Below are 17,842 nucleotides of genomic sequence, written 5' to 3' on the forward strand. Positions count from 1 at the left end.
TTACTTATAATTGCTATTGATAGTGTATAATTACCAAGAGGATATTGTTATACCTTGTTATGGAGTGTACTGGAACATTTTAAAAAGTTATACAACATGTGAACTTATTGAGGCGATATGATGAGAGAGCGAAAGTATGGAATTCTCTGTTATAGCTGGATCGCTGTTGCAAAAGTTGACATTTACTGCTGCCTATTACCAGTCACAACAATTTTGTTCTAATGCAACCCAGCGAGATATACTTTAATGTGGCTACTTTAATGTGGCTCTAAAAACTTGAATAATAGATTTGTAGTAATATGAATGAATCAAGAGTATCTTCGATCATGCCGGCTTAATATCTGATTAATTTTCTTTAGGGCTACAGTAAAGTCAATTTAAAATAAATGTTTGCAGCAAAAGGAATTCTTACTGTTGCTAAGCATGGCGTTGAAGTTTCAATACCGTCAGTGTGTTACCTTTCGAGGCCATGGGTCTGAAAGTAGGATAAAATTAATTACACACTCTGTGTTTCGATGGTGATAAGTTGATATCAAGATGGAGACAAATTCAGAGAAGGAATGCAGTGCCTTAGGTGGTTTATTTCAATTGATCATCACTGAATTAAAGGTAAGAATTATCGTTTACTCAGCCAAATTGTACAAACTTAAAAGTAGCAATCGAATTTTTATAGTTTAAAGGAACCACTGTAACGTCAATATTTGGTATTTTCTCCATCATTTATCTTATTTATATGAGAATACATGCTAAACATGGTGACTAGAAAATACTCAGAACAGGATGGCCCAGGATTTTCTGGAAGAGAGGACTAAAGTAGTGCTCAGGAGAATCATTAAGCTTTATTCATCATGTAGCAGTAAATAAATGATTATAAGGGGGTTGTAGCCCTTTAGTTCCAACCTAAGATTGCCTCTGCCCTAGATAATGAATTGGAAAGTGTTGAACATGTATCAATTTAATGTAGTTTTGTTTCTATACTTCTGAAAATACTCTTGTTATTTTTTAGACGAAGAGAGAGAGAGAGAGAGAGTCTCCTAAATTCCATCATTTTGTATCATATATTTTTCCAGATGCTTTAGGTTCAGAATCCTACAAATAATTTCAAACACATTAATAATTTTCTAGATAGTAAATTGTATAACATATATTTTTATTGGATCAGTTTATAATTTTGTAGATCCTAGACAAAATATCCATGATCATGAGAAAATTTTCAGTAATAATAGCCTAAATGAGGTTTTCAATACTGCATACAGATTTAAAAACCAAATCTGCATGTAATATTTTTGAAAGGATGTAGCTTTGCTGGAAGCAAAAAGATTAGTCAGACACAAAAGGATATTTTTATGAAGAAAGAATGGGGGGGGGGGGGTTCTGTGAGTTACCATCTATGCAGTTACCTGATTGAAGTAAGATTTTAAAAGGGTTAAGTAAATTAAATGGTGATGGCATCCATACCCTTTCTCAGATGATTGATACACATAAGTGGATATAAATTTAAATTGAAAAAGGATGAAAAAGGATTTCAACCAATGCAGAATAGATGTGCAGAAATTTACATTCAGCCAGGGAATAATTGATTTTTTGAAATAAACTTTCAATTAGAGTTGTGAAAGTGTAGTTGAATAAATTTAAAGAAGAGTTGGACAAATTGTAAGGAAAGGTAAATACAGTTAGAATTTTTATTTTTTTTTTTTTTCAGCTAGTGTTGCATAAGCTTTGTTTCTTTGCATCACTTTACTAATACTAATATAAATGCTAATTTCCAGGGCAAGTTCAACCCTGTGTTTTATGTCAACCTTGATAATGATAAATAGTGTGGATAAAATTTACCCCCAGGGGCTCACATCTGGTGAGCATGGGCTTGGCACACCCAGGGTCCTGAGCTAGATATCATCATTCTTCTCTTTTTTGGTGATTTCTTTCTATTTCTGACTCTCTCCAGGGGTAACTCAAATTTTTTTTTTTTTTTTTTTTTTGGCTGGTGCAGCAAAAGCCTCAGGCTTCCTTGCACCATATGGCTAATAATAATAATAATAACTGTAACATTAGCCCAGCTATGAAATGTTGACTCCATTATTGGTGGACTCTTAACTTCTCTCTCTAGGCGCCTCCATAGCCAGGTGGGAAGGAGTAGCAGTACGTAGCACACGCTTCTTGATTAGACCAGGGTTCGAGCCCATCACCACCAAATGCGGAGGATGCGGAACGGTCAGGGAATGACCACCGCAATATGGCCTTAGTTTCTAATGCTCCTAAAAACCAAAACAACAACATCTTAACTTCTTTTCTTAAATATTTTATTAATCAATATATTTTATGAATTTGATCATATTTATTAGTATTAGTTTCTAGTAGTAACAGTGCTGTTATTTTTATATTTTATACGTCTGCACTGCTAATCAGTGCATTCTGTGCTTCCTTAAAACTTAAAGTAATTATTGTTATACTGGCCAAAATCCCATTGAAAAGTAAAAAAAAAAAGTAAACGGCAGCCATTATCAACCCACTGCAGGATGGAAGCCTCCTCGGCAATTCACGTTGAGGGAAATGGACAATAATCTGCCACTCTGGTCCAGTACGGGTTGGCAGATCGACCGTATTTAGCAGTCAGGGGCTTGAACCCCGGTCTACTCAAGGAGCGTGTGCTACTGCACTCCTGCTCCTGACCACTGGGCTACGGAAACGTAAATAGGAATTAAAGAGCATCATCTCTATTTTTTTATTTTCATTTATTTAATATTTATGTATTTTATTTTTGTGTGGTGGTGGATATGTAAATAATCTGAAAAATGTAAATTTAAATTTATTTTAAATAACCCCATATATTTTAACCAAAATTGATCAGGTTTCTACACAAACATTTTTCCAGAATGTTTTCTGATACTAGTGAAGTATCACTTCGTACAAGAAAAATTCAGTGAAAAGTTTCTTTCTTTCAGGCCATTCTTTCAAATACTGGAAAAAAAAGAATTTTTGAAATTTGAAACTTTTTCAAAATTAAATAATATTTAAAATAAAACAAGTATTGAAAGCCCATGTGGTGGTAAATTATGAAATTAAAAAAATATATTTCTTTTGTTTTTCTGTATAACAGCAACTGGGTGCAGCAACTTGAAAACAAAAAAAAATATTTATAATTCTAAAAACCAAATTTAAAAAAATATATATATAAAATAGGCACATTCCAAAAGTGGGACAATGGTATATAATGGACTAGAGTTGCACCGATAAGAAAATTGCCCGATTATTTCAACTTGGCAAAATGGTTAATCCATTATAAAGTTAAGAGGAGTCAGCTGAGAAAGATGCAAAAAAGGGAACCTTTTGGCCGTAGGATAAAATGGGCAAATTTAAAATCTTCCTAAGGTGAAGTGTGGAAGTTTAGTGTCATGTAGGCTAGGTGTCGAGGAAAACCATTTCACCTAATTTTCATGTATTTAATTGCAAACACTTTATTTAGTATTTGGATACTAAAGTGTGTTATATCCAAATACTAAATAAAATATTTGGATACTAAATACCTTATTTAGTATCCAAATGCTTAATTGCTCACCTCGGGGGTACTTATTTATTTAGTTGCATAATCAGGTTACCTCTGGATACTTGTTTATTTAGTTGCAAAACCACTAATACTTGAATACTTGTTTATGTTGCCAAATTGGCTCCATTATTAGTATAACCTCTAGCCCACACTAATTTCTTACAGAAAAAAAAAAAAAAAAACCAAGAGGAGAAATGGATAAAACTTTGTAATTTTTATGAGGTGCATGTACTCTTGGATCTAACAGGAATGACAAAGCATTAATATAAGGAAAATATGACAAATTGTAGATATCATAACTGTAAAGTAAAGGAAAATATAAATGAACAAGAAAAGTTATATATGTATATAGGTTTGTTGAATTTTTTTTAAAAATCAAAATGTGACCTATGATGGTCTGAATTGAATCTGTTTAATAATACACTCTTGTAATTTAAAATTAAGTGGTGTTTTTTTTTTTTTTTTTGTTTTTTTTGGAAATACTAAAAGTATTTCTAAAATTAAAAATTTTGGAATCCTAAATTTTTTGGAACCTCAATAAACTGAAATGTATAGAAATGTAGATTTTTAAAACTTGTAATACATTTTGCATGAATACTCTTGTAAATGTTTGTAGTTCTGTCATTTGGTGACTTGGGTGCCCACATGTCATGAGGAAATTTATTTTCTATATAGGTTTCAACCAAATGGTCACTGAATTTTTATAAAAGATTATTTTGTGCTTGAATTGGCACAAAATCCTTGCAAAACAATCTGGAATTTCAATGGGTTTCAAAGATGACATTATAAAATGATACTGGAGCTGTTTTTAAAATTTTGAATTGAAAGTGTATTCCTTGTTATGGTTTGAATTTTATGGAACTATGACTGACCCAAATAAAATCATATCCTTTATTTATTGAAGAGCATAGTTTGTTTAGACCCATCTGAAATGATTTTTGTAGGATTGAATATCGTACCAATTTTATTGCACTTAATTTTTATTAATCTGAATGCATTTTATTCTGAGGCAGGAGTTTTATTTAGCAGAAGAACAGTATACTAATAATATATAAAATCTTCCATTGATAATATTATTGAAAACAACTGACAAAGAATTTATTGCAATCTGAACTGTATCATCAACAAATAATTTTGGAGAATCTCTCAGTAATTTAATATTTTTAAACAAGAAAAACACTTATTTATTTGTTTTAATTTCAGTAGATACCACTGCATCGTACTCATCCATAATATTTACTAGTAAGAGTGAAAGAATTTTGCAGTGATATCAGTAAATATTCTTCTTCACACAGCTAAGTTCCTTATTAAATGTACTGCTTGTTTGATGTTTGTGGATCTATCTGGAATGGAACATGGTGCAGCAAAGGGAGATATCTTTGTGTGCGGTTGATGTAGAGGATATTAGGTGACTTGAAGAATAGGGTTGATATGTCCTCAAATGAATTAAGTTGGGGGCACAGCAAGCTCTCAGCTGCCCACCTCAATGCCAGAGAGCACTTGCACATAAAAAAACACAGTGGCAAAGCCCAGGGCAGAATGCACTGGTCCCACAGGAGATAGCAGTTGTTGGTGACTGTTGTCAGGGAAAAATAAAGAAATATATTTGGGGTAGAATTTTTCTCAGTGTGGTCTGTGCTTGTTAAAAGGAGAGATTACTTCTACAGGAATGGGATACATTTAAATAGAAGGGGGGGAGGTTGCAAGAATATTTGCTCATACTATCGAGGTCAGAAAACTGCTAGCTTGGAGGATTCACAGACTAATAGATTAACAGTAACTGCAAGCAGTTACTGTTAATAACAGTAACTGCTTGTTACTGTTAATAACAGTAACAGTAATAACAGTAATAGTAAACAGTAACTGCAAGCAGAGGTGGAAATGATTCATGCACTGCTACTATTGGAATGAGCAGCAGCCCGGAAAGCCAGTTGCTGTGGGGTCATGAAACAAGTAAATATATGGGCTGTGTTAGAGTAACTAAGAGTAAGAACAGGTGCATGTATACTTGCATGTACACCAATGCTAGGAGTACAGTAAATAAATTTGATGAATTTGAAGTGCTGGTTAAGACATCAAAGGTGAATATTGTTGGGATATCAAAGACGTGGTGCCACTTAGATATAAGGGATGCAGAATTGGAATTTGGGGAGTACAATGTGTACGGAAAGGATAGACAGGATAGGAAGGGAGGAAGGGTTATGCTGTTAGTTAAGAAATACATAAAATCTGAGGAAGTGCATCCAGTTGACATAGATGGACAGAGCAATGTTGAGTCAGTTGGTGTGACATAAGCACCGGGAAAGCATAAATGAAGGTAGGAGTTTGTTATAGGTCTAATGACTTTGATGAGTACAATGAACAATTATACAGAGAAATAGAGTGGGCCAGTAAATCAGTATCTTATAATGGGGGATTTTAACTTTCCAGATATAGACTAGAACTTGTGGATTGGTCACTCGCACACTAGCAAGGATTTATTGGATGATTGTTTTCTACAACAGCATGTTAGAGAGGCAAACAAGAGTGAGTAACACTCTTGATCTGATTATCAGCAGTGATTATTCATGCATGAAGAATTTACAGATAAAGGAACCACTATGTGACAGTGATCACAGTGTACTGATGTGGGATTTATTTAAAGATCTAACTACCATCAGGGGTAAAGGGAAGGGTTTTTGCTTTCGTAAAGGCGACTATAGTGGTCACAGAGATTTTTTAGGTTCTATACAGTGGAACCAACTGATGATGTTACCAACAGAAAATTCTAAATGGAAAGCATTCAAGGAAGTAATTTTGGAAGCTACTAGACTTTTTGTTTCAACTAAGAAATACTGCTCTAGGTTTAGGTCCAAATGGATGTCAAATGAACTAATGAGACTTTTGGCAGATAATAAAAATGGAAGGGAATGCACATAAATTGTCAGGTGACATAGAAGCCTGTGGCAGATACAAGGTAGTCTGTAATCAAGTCATAAAGGAGGTTAGGCAAGAGAAGGCAGATTATGAAAAATCTTTGGTAAAGGATGCAAAGAAAACAGCGAAGACCCCAATTTGATTGGATGCTATGATGTTGTCACAAAGAAACTGAATGCCAAAAATAATTTTGATATCATATACTAGGATTTCAGGAAAGCTTTTGTTACTGTTGCACATGGAAGACGGCTGTACAAATTGGAGAAGGTATGGCATTAAGGGTAAGTTGCTACAATGGATAAAGGGATGGTTGAGTGGGAGACGACAGAGAGTGGTAATCAGTGGACACTGCTCTTCGTGGACAAATGTTATTAGTGGAGTTCCCCAGGGTTTGGTGTCGGGCCCATTGTTGTTTTGTATATTTATCAATGATATTGATGAAGGTATACCAGGTTTAATGTCCAAGTTTGCAGATGATACAAAGGTTGGCAGGGTTGTTAACGACAGTAAAAACAGTATGCTACTCCAACTGAATCTAGATAAGTTGGGCAAATGGGCTGAGAAGTGGCAACTGAAATTTAACATTGACAAATGCAAAGTACTGCATATGGGTAGCAATAACTCTAGAGAAACCTACCAACTGTATGGTACTACACTCAGGGAAGTAGAAAGTGAAAAATACCTGGGGGTATTTGTGCAGTCAAATACAAAATTCGCTGACCAGTGCAGATGGGCTGCCAGGGCAGGTCATGGAGTCTTGTCAGTGATATATAGGAATTTTGCTGAGAGGGATGTGATTATCCCATTATACAAGGCAGTGGTCAGGCCATACCTAGAGTACTGTGTGCAGGTCTGGAGACCTCATGTTAGGAAGGATGTAGAGTTGCTAGGATGAGTACAAAGAAGGGCAACAAGATTGTTGAGAGGAAGTGTTTCCTCTCACCAATCATAAGTGCACCCCTTTGAGCAGGCTCAAAGAGGTGCTCTTATGAAGAAATGCTTAAGTTCTGCAAATTGCAGCACCTGGAGAGTAGGCACCTGCAGGGTGATCTTATTGAGGTTTATAAGGCTTTGAATGGGTTGAGCAAGCTGAATGCTGATGGAATTCTTCCTCTTGCTCAAATTAAGAACCTGAGGGCACAGATTCAAATTGAGGAAAGGCAGTTATAGAAGAGATGTGCAGAAATTTGCCTTTAGCCAGCAGATAGTTAATTGGCGGAACAGACTTCAGTCTTTTGTTGTGGAAGTTGATAGCCTAAATAAATTTAAGGGCGAGCTGGACAGGCTGTTGGCTGATGCTTCATAAGCTTGCTTTCTTGCATTGTATACTTCTACTAATGCTAAGACTTCTTTACTTATATAAACTGTAAAAGGAAGGGGATGAATCAGATTGGTATCATTGGCTTGACTGTAGATGATCATTCTCAGATAGCTGCCGAACTAAATCAGTATTTTGTATCTACATTCACACATGAGGAGTTATTCAAGGTGGAGAGGGCCAAATGTTCATCAAACTCTAACAGGGAGTTAAAATGATTTTGTAATAACTGAAAGCAAAGTGGAGGAGAAATCGTTGAAGTTAAACATAAGAAAGGCACCTGGGATAGATCTATCCAATTATATTAAAGGAGGTGGCAAAGGAAGTAAGAAAACCATTAGCCATATAATTATGAGAGCATCCTTGGACTCAGGGGAAGTCCTCATGACTGGGGATGTGTAAATGTATCTCCAATTCACAAAGGGTGACACGAGTAATTACAGACCTGTTAGTTTGACTTCTGTTTCATGGAAAACAATGGAGTCACTGGTTAAAGAAGCATTGTAGGATCATTTAGACAAGACTGCAGCAATAATTCAGACACAGCATGGGTTTGTCAAGGGGAAGACGTGTCTGACCAATTTGATTGGATGCTGTGATGTGGTCATAAAGGAACTGGATACAAAAAATTATTTTGATATTATATGGCACTAATGATATTAAGAGTAGGAGACCGGCGGAATTACTTAACAAGTACAGGTCACTGATGAAAAAAAGCCGATGAATTAGGTCGTGAATTAGGGTTGAATTTGAAAGTGTCTGCAATTCTGCCCAGACACGATAGGAGGGAGTATATGATGAGAGCCCTGTCGATCAATTCGTCCCTGGAAAGATTGTGCAGGGCTCAAGGGGTAGAATTTTTTTCAGTCTGGTCTGTACTTGTTAACAGGAGACGCTGCTTCTACAGGGATGGGATACACTTAAATAGAAAGGGTGCAAGAATGTTTGCTGATGCTATCGAGGCAGTGTTAGGTGGGTCAGAAAACTGCTAGATTGGGGGATACAAGGACTAATAGATTAACAGTAGCCACTGGCAGAGGAGAAAGTGATTCTTGCACTGCTTCTATTGGAATGAGCAGCAGCCTGGAAAATAAGATGCAGGATATTTCAGAGACTGCTGGGAATCATGGGGGTACAAGTGAACACATGGGTTGTGTCAGAGTGGCTAAGAGGAAGAGCAGGTGCATGTATACTTGCATGTACACCAATGCTAGGAGTTTAGTAAATAAATTTGATGAATTTGAGGTATTGCTCAAAACATCAAAGGCAGATATTGTTGGGATTTTAGAGACGTGGTGTCACACAGATATAAGGAATGCAGAACTGGAATTTGGGGAGTACAATGTCTACAGAAAGGATAGACAGGATAAGAAGGGAGGAGGGGTTATGCTATTAGTTAAGAAACACATAAAATCCAAGGAAGTGAAGCCAGTTGACATCGCTGGACAGTGCAGTTTCGAGTCAGTTTGGTGTGACATAAGCATTGGGAGATCAAAATTGAGAGTAGGAGTGTGCTATAGGCCTAATGACTCTGATGAGTATAATAAGAAACTGTACAGGGAAATAGAGTGGGCCAGTAAATCAGAGAGTCTTATAATGGGGGATTTTAATTTCCCAGATATTGACTGGAATTTGGGGGCTGGTCACTCGCACACTAGCAAGGCTTTTGTGGATATATTGGATGATTGTTTTCTACATCAGCATGTTCGGGAGGCAACTAGAGGGAGTAATACTCTTGATTTGATTACCAGTAGTGATTCTTCATGCATTAAGAATCTGCAGATAAATGAACCACTAGGTTGCAGTGATCACAGTGTTCTGAAGTGGGAGTTACTCAAAGAGGTAACTACCATTAGGGGTAAAGGGAAGGGGTATTGCTTTCGTAAAGGCGACTACGATGGACTGAGACAGTATTTAAATTCTATACAGTGGGATCAACTGATGATGTTACCAACAGCAAATTCAAAATGGGAAGCATTCAAAGAACTTATCTTGGAAGCTACTAGGCTTTACATAACAACTAAGAAATATTGTTCAAGGTTTAGGCCTAAATGGATGTCAGATGAACTAATGAGGCATATGGCAGAGAAGAAAAATGCATGGGATACATACAAATTATCACGTGACACAGAAGCCTATGATAGATACAAGTTGATCTGCAACCAAGTTACAAAGGAGGTTAGGCAGGCGAAGGCAGATTACGAGAGATCCTTGGCAAGGGATGCGAAGAAAAACAGCAAAGAGTTCTTTACTTATGTAAACTCCAGAAGGAATGGGATGAATCAGATTGGTCCACTTGATATTGATGGGTCAACTGTTGATGACTCTGCTCAGGTAGCTAACAAACTAAATGAATATTTTGCATCGACATTCACACATGAGGAGTTATTCAGCGAGGGGAATGCCAGAGGTGTATTCAACTCTAGCAGTAAGCTAGAGAATCTTATAATAACTGAGTAAAGTGGAGGAGAAATTGTTGAAGATAAACACAAGAAAGTTAGGCACCTGGGGTGGATGGGATCTATCCAGTTATATTAAAGGAGGCAGCAAAGGAAGTAAGCAAACCCTTAGCCATAATTATGAGAGCTTCCTTGGACTCAGGGGAGGTACCCATGGACTGGAGATGTGCAAATGTGACCCCAATTCACAAGGGAGGATCAAAGGCTGATACCAGTAATTATAGACCTGTGAGTTTAACTTCTGTTCCCGGAAAATTAATGGAGGCACTGGTTAAAGAAGCACTGCAGGATCATTTAGACAAGACTTCAGTCACAGCTCGGACACAGCATGGTTTTGTTAAGGGGAAGTCTTGCCTGACCAATTTGATTGGATACTATGATGCAGTCACAAAAAAACTGGATGCAGGGAATAACTTTGATATTATATACTTGGATCTTAGAAAGGCTTTTGATACTGTTGCACATGGAAGACTGCTGCACAAATTGGAGCAGTGTGGCATTGGAGGCAAATTGCTGCTATGGATAAAGGGGTGGTTGATGGGGAGAAGACAGAGAGTGGTAATCAATGGACACTGCTCATCGTGGACTAATGTTATTAGTGGAGTCCCTCAGGGTTCAGTATTGGGTCCTTTATTGTTTTCTGTATTTATAAATGATATTGATGATGGTATATATCAAGCTTAATGTCCAAGTTTGCAGACGATACGAAGGTTGGCAGTGTTGTCAAGGACACTACTGACACTATGCTGCTGCAACAGGATCTGGAAAGGTTGAGCAGATGGGCTGAGAGGTGGCAAATGAAGTTTAACATTGACAAATGTAAAGTACTACATATGGGAAACAGCAACCCCAGAGCAACGTATCAAATCTGTGGTACTACACTGACAGTGGTAGAGAATGAAAGGGACCTGGGGGTGGTTGTGCAGGCAGATATGAAGTTCTCTGAGCAGTGCAGATGGGCTGCAAGAGTAGCTCATGGTGTATTGTCAATGATATATAGGAATTTTTCTAGCAGGGATAAGGAGGTGATCATTCCCTTGTATAAGGCAATGGTCAGGCCACACCTAGAGTACTGTATACAGGCCTGGAGGCCTCATTTCAAGAAGAATGTAGAGCTGCTGGAACGAGTACAGAGAAGGGCAACAAGATTAGTGAATGGAACAAAGGGGTGCCCTTACGAAGAAAGGCTTAAGTTTTGCGAATTACAGTGTCTGGAGACTGGGCACCAGCGAGGTGATCTGATAGAGGTGTACAAAGCCTTGAATGGTTTGAGCATGCTCAATGCTGATGGGATTCTTCCTCTTGCTCAGAATAATCACCTGAGAGGGCATAAATTCAAATTGAGTAAAGACAGATGTAAGATAGATGTGCGGAAATTTGCCTTTAGCCAGCGAGTGGTTGGTAGGTGGAACAGACTTCCATCCCTTGTCGTGGAAGTTGATAGCCTAAATAAGTTTAAGGCTCAGCTGGACAGGTATTTCGAATGAACAGAGGGGTGAAGTGGAAGTGGTTATTTTTTATTTATTTATTTTACTTTATTTTTTTTTTTTTTGGCTGATGCTGCATATGCTTGCTTTCTTGCATCAAATGCATCTACTAATGCTAATGCTAATATACTTGGAGTTCAGTAAAGCTTTTGATACTGTTGCACATGGCAGAGTACTGTACAAATTGGAGCAGTATGGCATTAAGGGCAAGTTGCTACAATGAATAAAAGGATGGTTAAGTGGGAGAAGTCAGAATCGTAATCAGTGGGTACTGCTCTATGTGGACTAATGTTATTAGTGGTGTCCCTCAGGGTTTGGTGTTGGGCCTATGTTTGCTTTCTATATTTATCAATGATATTGATGAAGGTATATCAAGCTTAATGTCAAAGTTTGCAGATGATACAAAGGTTGGCAGAGTTGTTAATAACAGTAATAACAGTATACTGCTGCAACAGGATCTGGAAAAGTTGGGTAAATGGGCTGAAAAGTGGCAACTGAAGTTTGACATTGACAAATGCAACGTACTGCATATGTGTAGCAGTAACCCCTGAGAAATGTACCAACTGTGTGGTACTATCCTCAGGGAGGTGGAGAATGAAAAAGACCTGGGGGCGATTGTGCAGTCAGATATGAAGTTCTCTGAAGTGCAGATGGACTGCCAGAGCAGGTCGTGGAGTTTTGTCAATGATATATAGGAAGTTTGCTAGCAGAGGCAAGGAGGTGATTATACCTTTGGATAAGGCAGTGGTCAGGCCAAACCTTGAATACTGCATACAGTTCTGGAGGCCTCATTTTATGAAGGATGTAGAGTTTCTAGAACGAGTACAGAGAAGGGCAACAAGATTGATGAGAGGACCAAAGGGGCTGCTCTTACCAATAGAGGCTTAAATTCTGCAAGGTGCAGCATCTGCAGACTAGGTACCTGTGAGGTGGTTTGATTGAGGGGTACAAGGCCTTGAATGATTTGAGCAGGCTCAATGCTGATGAGATACTTCCGCTTGCTCAGATTAAGAACCTTGAGGGGGCATAGATTCAAATTGAGGAAAGTCAGTTTTAGAATAGATGTGCAGAAGTTTGCCTTTAGCCAGCGAGTAGTTGATTGCTGGAACAGACTTCAATCTGTTGTTGTAGAAGTTGATAGCTTAAATAAATTTAAGGCTGAACTAAACAAACATTTGGAGTGTCCGGATGGGTGAAATGTGAAGGTTGTCTTTTTTTTTTTTTTTTTTTTGGCTGATGCCGTATAAGCTTGCCTTCTTGCGTCATATGCCTCAGCTAATGCTAAAGCTAACTGTGAGCATTTATATGCCTTTCTTGGAATACAGAGGAGGGATGGCGCAGACAGATGGTGACTGAAATGAGTTGGTTCTATGTTCATATGTATTTCTAAAAAGATGAGCATCAGAAGGTTCTCAGAATTTATGGCAGGATTTATCATAGATCGCAAGAATGGATTAAAGGATGGAAATTTTTGCATAGGTAAAGGGTACATTTAGCTAATTTTAGCTATTTATCATTTTAACTATTTTCTTATCATAAAATTAGTTGTATGGTACAAGTAACTGTTTATCAAACAGCTAATTTTAACAATGAATATAACATGTATATCAGTAACTATTTTACTGCTTGTCATAGCTTAAAAAGCTTTTTTGTTTCTGTATATTTTTGAAAAACAGATTTTACATGTGATAGTATAAACTGTGGATTAACCTAGATAAAATAAAACATTGCACATTAAAAACCTGCCAACCATGTCCCAATATGAGGTCACCTTAAAATACCCTACCCTAAATTAGAAGGTTTGCTAATTCTTTCTGTTATTGTCTGATTTAGGTATTAGGTAAATAGTATAGGTGACCTTTACTTACATCATAGATAGACTTCATGGAGCATTTCTCATAATTTCTCATTAAAGATTTAGAGATCAAAGCTGTTACAAGTATCTGTTCAGTATATTAGTCTTGAATAGTGTGAATGTCTTTGGCGGCCTTATGTCATCTGTATAAGTGAAGAGAGTGACCTATACTCCATGCACAAAGTTTGTTTATGAAGATATAAAACTGGGTGGACCCAGGAAAGATTTTCAAGAGACACCAGTCTCCATCTCATGTAATATGGATGGGAACTTCCCCTCACCCCTCCCAGACATACACACAATAGAGATCTTATCATACATGAAGCTGAATACCCAAGATTGAATTATAGACCTTTGGAAGGTCAGAGCAGGGCACATCTAATTGTTGACATGCTGATATTTTCGTTGTATGGCCAAAGGCCAAAAGATTTTTGGGATCTTCTACTGCCAGCAGAACCATGATGCTTATCATAAATTGAGCCTTTTAACAAACTTGCCATTAACAATCACTTTCTGGAAGTTAGAAAAATTTTTTATGTGAGAGATCTTTAGGCTAGCAGGAATTCCTTCCATCATTAAATGAAGCTAATTAAGTGCTAATTAATTAAGCTAATTAAATGAAGCTAATTGAGATCAAAGAAATGAAAAGCAGTAACTTGGCTTTTCAAGAGTTCAGTACTATGCCATAATAACTTTGCTTTTCAAGAGTTCAGTACTATGCCATAATAACTTTGCTTCTAGTTGGGGTGGCGCCTCCGTAGCCAGGTGGGAAGGAGCAGCAGTGCGTAGCACACGCTTCTTGATTAGACCGGGGTTCGAGCCCGTCACCACCAAATACGGAGGATGTGGAAAGGTCAGGGAATGACCACCGCATATCCCGGAGCAATATGGCCTTAGTTGCTAATGCTCCTAAAAACCAAAAAAAAAAAAAAAACTTTGCTTCTAGTTGGGGAGCAAAGTTATTCTGTGTGCCAGGCTAAACATCTCTTTCCCTCACACACACACGCAAACACAAATATAATTAATAATTAATTTACTAAAAGTTTTTTAAACTGAATTCAGAATGTTTTTTTATTTATCTTTACTCTTTTATGATACAAATACAGTTTATTAAATCCATTGATCATACTGGGAGCTTTGAGGGAAATGGTTTACTCAGCTTGTTTAGACGTTATTATTATTGTTGCTCTTATATTATTTCTCCTTGACTGGGGGATTCCACTCCATGACTGGTACTGCTACCAAGTACACAGGGTCAGGTGTTCTGGATTGTGACTTTCTGGAGTTCCTTGTAGGTGTTCTCTGGGAGACCTATTGCTGCTAGGCTGCTATGTAGGGTCTATTATTATTAGCCATATGGTGCAAGAAAGCCTGAGGCTTATGCTGCACCAGCCAAAAAAAAGATTTCTGAATTACCCTGAGAGAGAGAGAGAGAGAGAGAGAGAGAGAGAGAGAGAGAGAGAGAACAAACAAACAAGAGTCAGAAGTAGAAGGGAATCACCAAGAAAGAGAAGAATGATGATATCCAGCTCAGGACCCTGGGTGTGCCAAGCCCATACTCACCAGATGTGAGACCCTGGGGTAAATCACTGTTCTTACTTTTAATTCATGCTTCAGTTCTGACTTCTAATTTCTATGTCACGGTTAGTTGCAAATATATATAATAACCAGAAATTTGATAGGCTACATAATATGGTTAGAATAATTGAAATTAATAATAATAAAAATAATAATACGGAATGAAGTTATATTTTAATATATCATAGAATTTATATAACTGGAGGAACTTAGAATATTAGTATAAAATACCTATTGGTGGTACAGGTATGTATCATCATGTACCTATCGATGGACAAAAAATGACATCATTTTCATGAAATAACATTATACAGTATGTGTGTGTGTGTTTATATGTCTATTAATCTAAATTCAAGTTTGTTATTTCCATAAGTATGCATATTTTGCTCATCATACCAATATGGTAATTAAAATAAAACTATAAACATTTTGATTGCATTGTTCATTTAGAATTGATATATTCAGTAGTACCAAAACTAGATCTTGCAGGAATGGTATAAAGCTCCTGTTATCATTTGAAAAAATTTTGTATACCCCTTAATGTTTTTTTTTTTTTTTTTTTCATTTGAATAAAAAGAGGAAAAAAGACCTCTGCATGGGGAGCTCTTTTTTTAATTAATTGGATTTATTTGATTATTTGTTGTCATGTGAAGTTATATATGTTTGTGTTTGGAAATATTTATGAAAGACTTTATTCTGAAATTAGTTTTAGCAATTTCTTATAAATTTAATTTTATGAAATTGCTTTTATGCCTTGAATTTTAAGTAATGACTTACCACATACTATCTCTTTGGAAAGAACTGGGTTTGATTTCTGTTACTTACTCACCAAATGAACTTTATACACTTTTTCACTTGAGGGTGTTAGCTAGTCTGAAGCAGAGATGTAAGGTTTCCCCTTAGATTTGCTGTGAGTTTTTAATAAACTTATGAGAGCCAGTGCATAAACACATGTAATACACATATGGGGGATGCTTAAAAAGTTTGTGGTCTAAGTATGAAAGGGTAGTGGTACTGTATTAAATATTTCTGTACTTAATGTATAACATTTCAAATAGTAACCCCACCAACTTTCATGCAGTTTCAGTAACATTTTTTTTTTTAATTACAGGTCCTGAAGTCAACAAGTTGTGTGAACCAGGGAAGATGGACAAAAGCAGTCACTCTTCAGTCACCAGTATTTAGAAAAAAAGGGTCTAATGCTAAAGGCAATTCACGAGGATATGGTTGCAATATTGGAGGAAGATGCCCCTTGCTATTTCATGGTTAAGAAATGGGCAGCAGAATTTAAATGAGGGAGGGAGAGCCTGGAAGATGACCCACAGTGTGGAAGACCTGCAGTGTCCATCACTATAGAAGTTGTTGACAGTGTGCATGATCAGGTGATGAGTGATTGACAAGTGACAGTTCAGTACATTGCCAGCATCTTGAGCATCTCATCTGAACCTGTGTACCATGTTATAACAGAGGTTCTCACTATGAAAAAGATGTTAACACGATGGATCTTGTGAATTTTTGATCTGCTGTCAAGTTGTCAACAGCGTATCTGAAATGCACAAGAGTTTACAAGTCAAGCAAACATTTGCATCGTTTTCAAGCAGATTCAAAAAATTTCACTTCCAAGGTTTGTGACCACGGATTAGATGTGGGTCCATCACTTTCAGCCAGATACAAGGTTGCAGTCCAAACAGTGGAAACACAGCCTTTCCCCTCGAAAGAGAGCCAAGTAGATTCCCACCCAGCAAGGAGATTGCATCGGTTTTTTTGGGATGCTAATGGATTGTTGCTAGTGGATTACTTTCAGAAAGGCCAGATAGTCATGGGCATATTACACAGACCTTGTGAGGCATTTACATGAGAATATCAAAGAAAAACACTGAGGAAAACTGAGCAAAGGAGGCTTGTTTCACAAAGACATTGAACCTGCTCATAAGTCTTTCATGGCTGCACTACATGAGTGAGACTTTGAGATTTTGGTCCATCCCTCCCACATGCACATATTCACCAGATCTAGCACTATTGGACTTTTCACCTGTTTCCTAATTTGAAAAAACAACTGGCCAGCATCCATTTTCCCACCATCAGTGATGTCCTTGCTGCAGTGCATTCCTGGAAGCTCAAGAGAAAACTTTCTTCGCAGCTGGAATCAACGCAGTTGAAGCTTCAGTGGCAGAAGGTCTTTATCCCAAAGGGGACTGACTATGTTGAAAAGTAAAATGTTACCAGACCCTTTAAATAAACACATCATACTTAGTATGTGAACTTTTCAAACTCCCCTTGTAACGCTTACCTGTGTGGTCAGTTTGGGTGGAAGGGGATGGGAGGATTTAAATGACTGTTGTGGTTAACTAACCCTATATAGTTGTAACATAAGACTTGAAAGATGAATGATGAAGAGAAATTCCTGGATACCTTGGAATACTTCTGAATGCCAAAATGAGAAATGTCATTTTCACATTCAGAGTTCTTTCATATTTTTTATTTACTTGTCAAGGTTCACTGTTAACTTTCATAAAGTATTTAAAGAGTATCCATTTATTTTTATATAACACAATTCTGCTATTTAACTTATATCAGGAGAGTATTGTAAATTTTATATTTTTTTCTGTAGGGAGGAACACCTGTATGGGAAGACTTTTTGGGCAAAGCTGTGAAACTTCATTCTCAATTGAAGTGAGTTTTTTC

General features: G+C 37.0%; 1 protein-coding gene across 1 annotated transcript in view; it reads left to right on the forward strand.

Moving 5' to 3' along the window:
• The first annotated feature begins 417 nt into the window (after positions 1 to 417).
• Positions 418 to 17,842, forward strand: part of LOC150089873 (uncharacterized) — a 228,103-nt gene continuing 210,678 nt past the window's right edge. The window contains exons 1-2 of the mRNA XM_090390118.1: positions 418 to 609; positions 17,769 to 17,830. Coding sequence (XP_090246244.1) covers positions 538 to 609; positions 17,769 to 17,830 — 134 coding nt within the window. The 5' untranslated portion in view covers positions 418 to 537. The remainder of the gene's footprint in view (positions 610 to 17,768; positions 17,831 to 17,842) is intronic.

Source organism: Mastigoproctus giganteus, chromosome 2, assembly GCF_048544385.1.
Source record: "Mastigoproctus giganteus isolate SK-2022 chromosome 2, ASM4854438v1, whole genome shotgun sequence".
Taxonomy (NCBI): Eukaryota; Metazoa; Arthropoda; class Arachnida; order Uropygi; family Thelyphonidae; genus Mastigoproctus; species Mastigoproctus giganteus.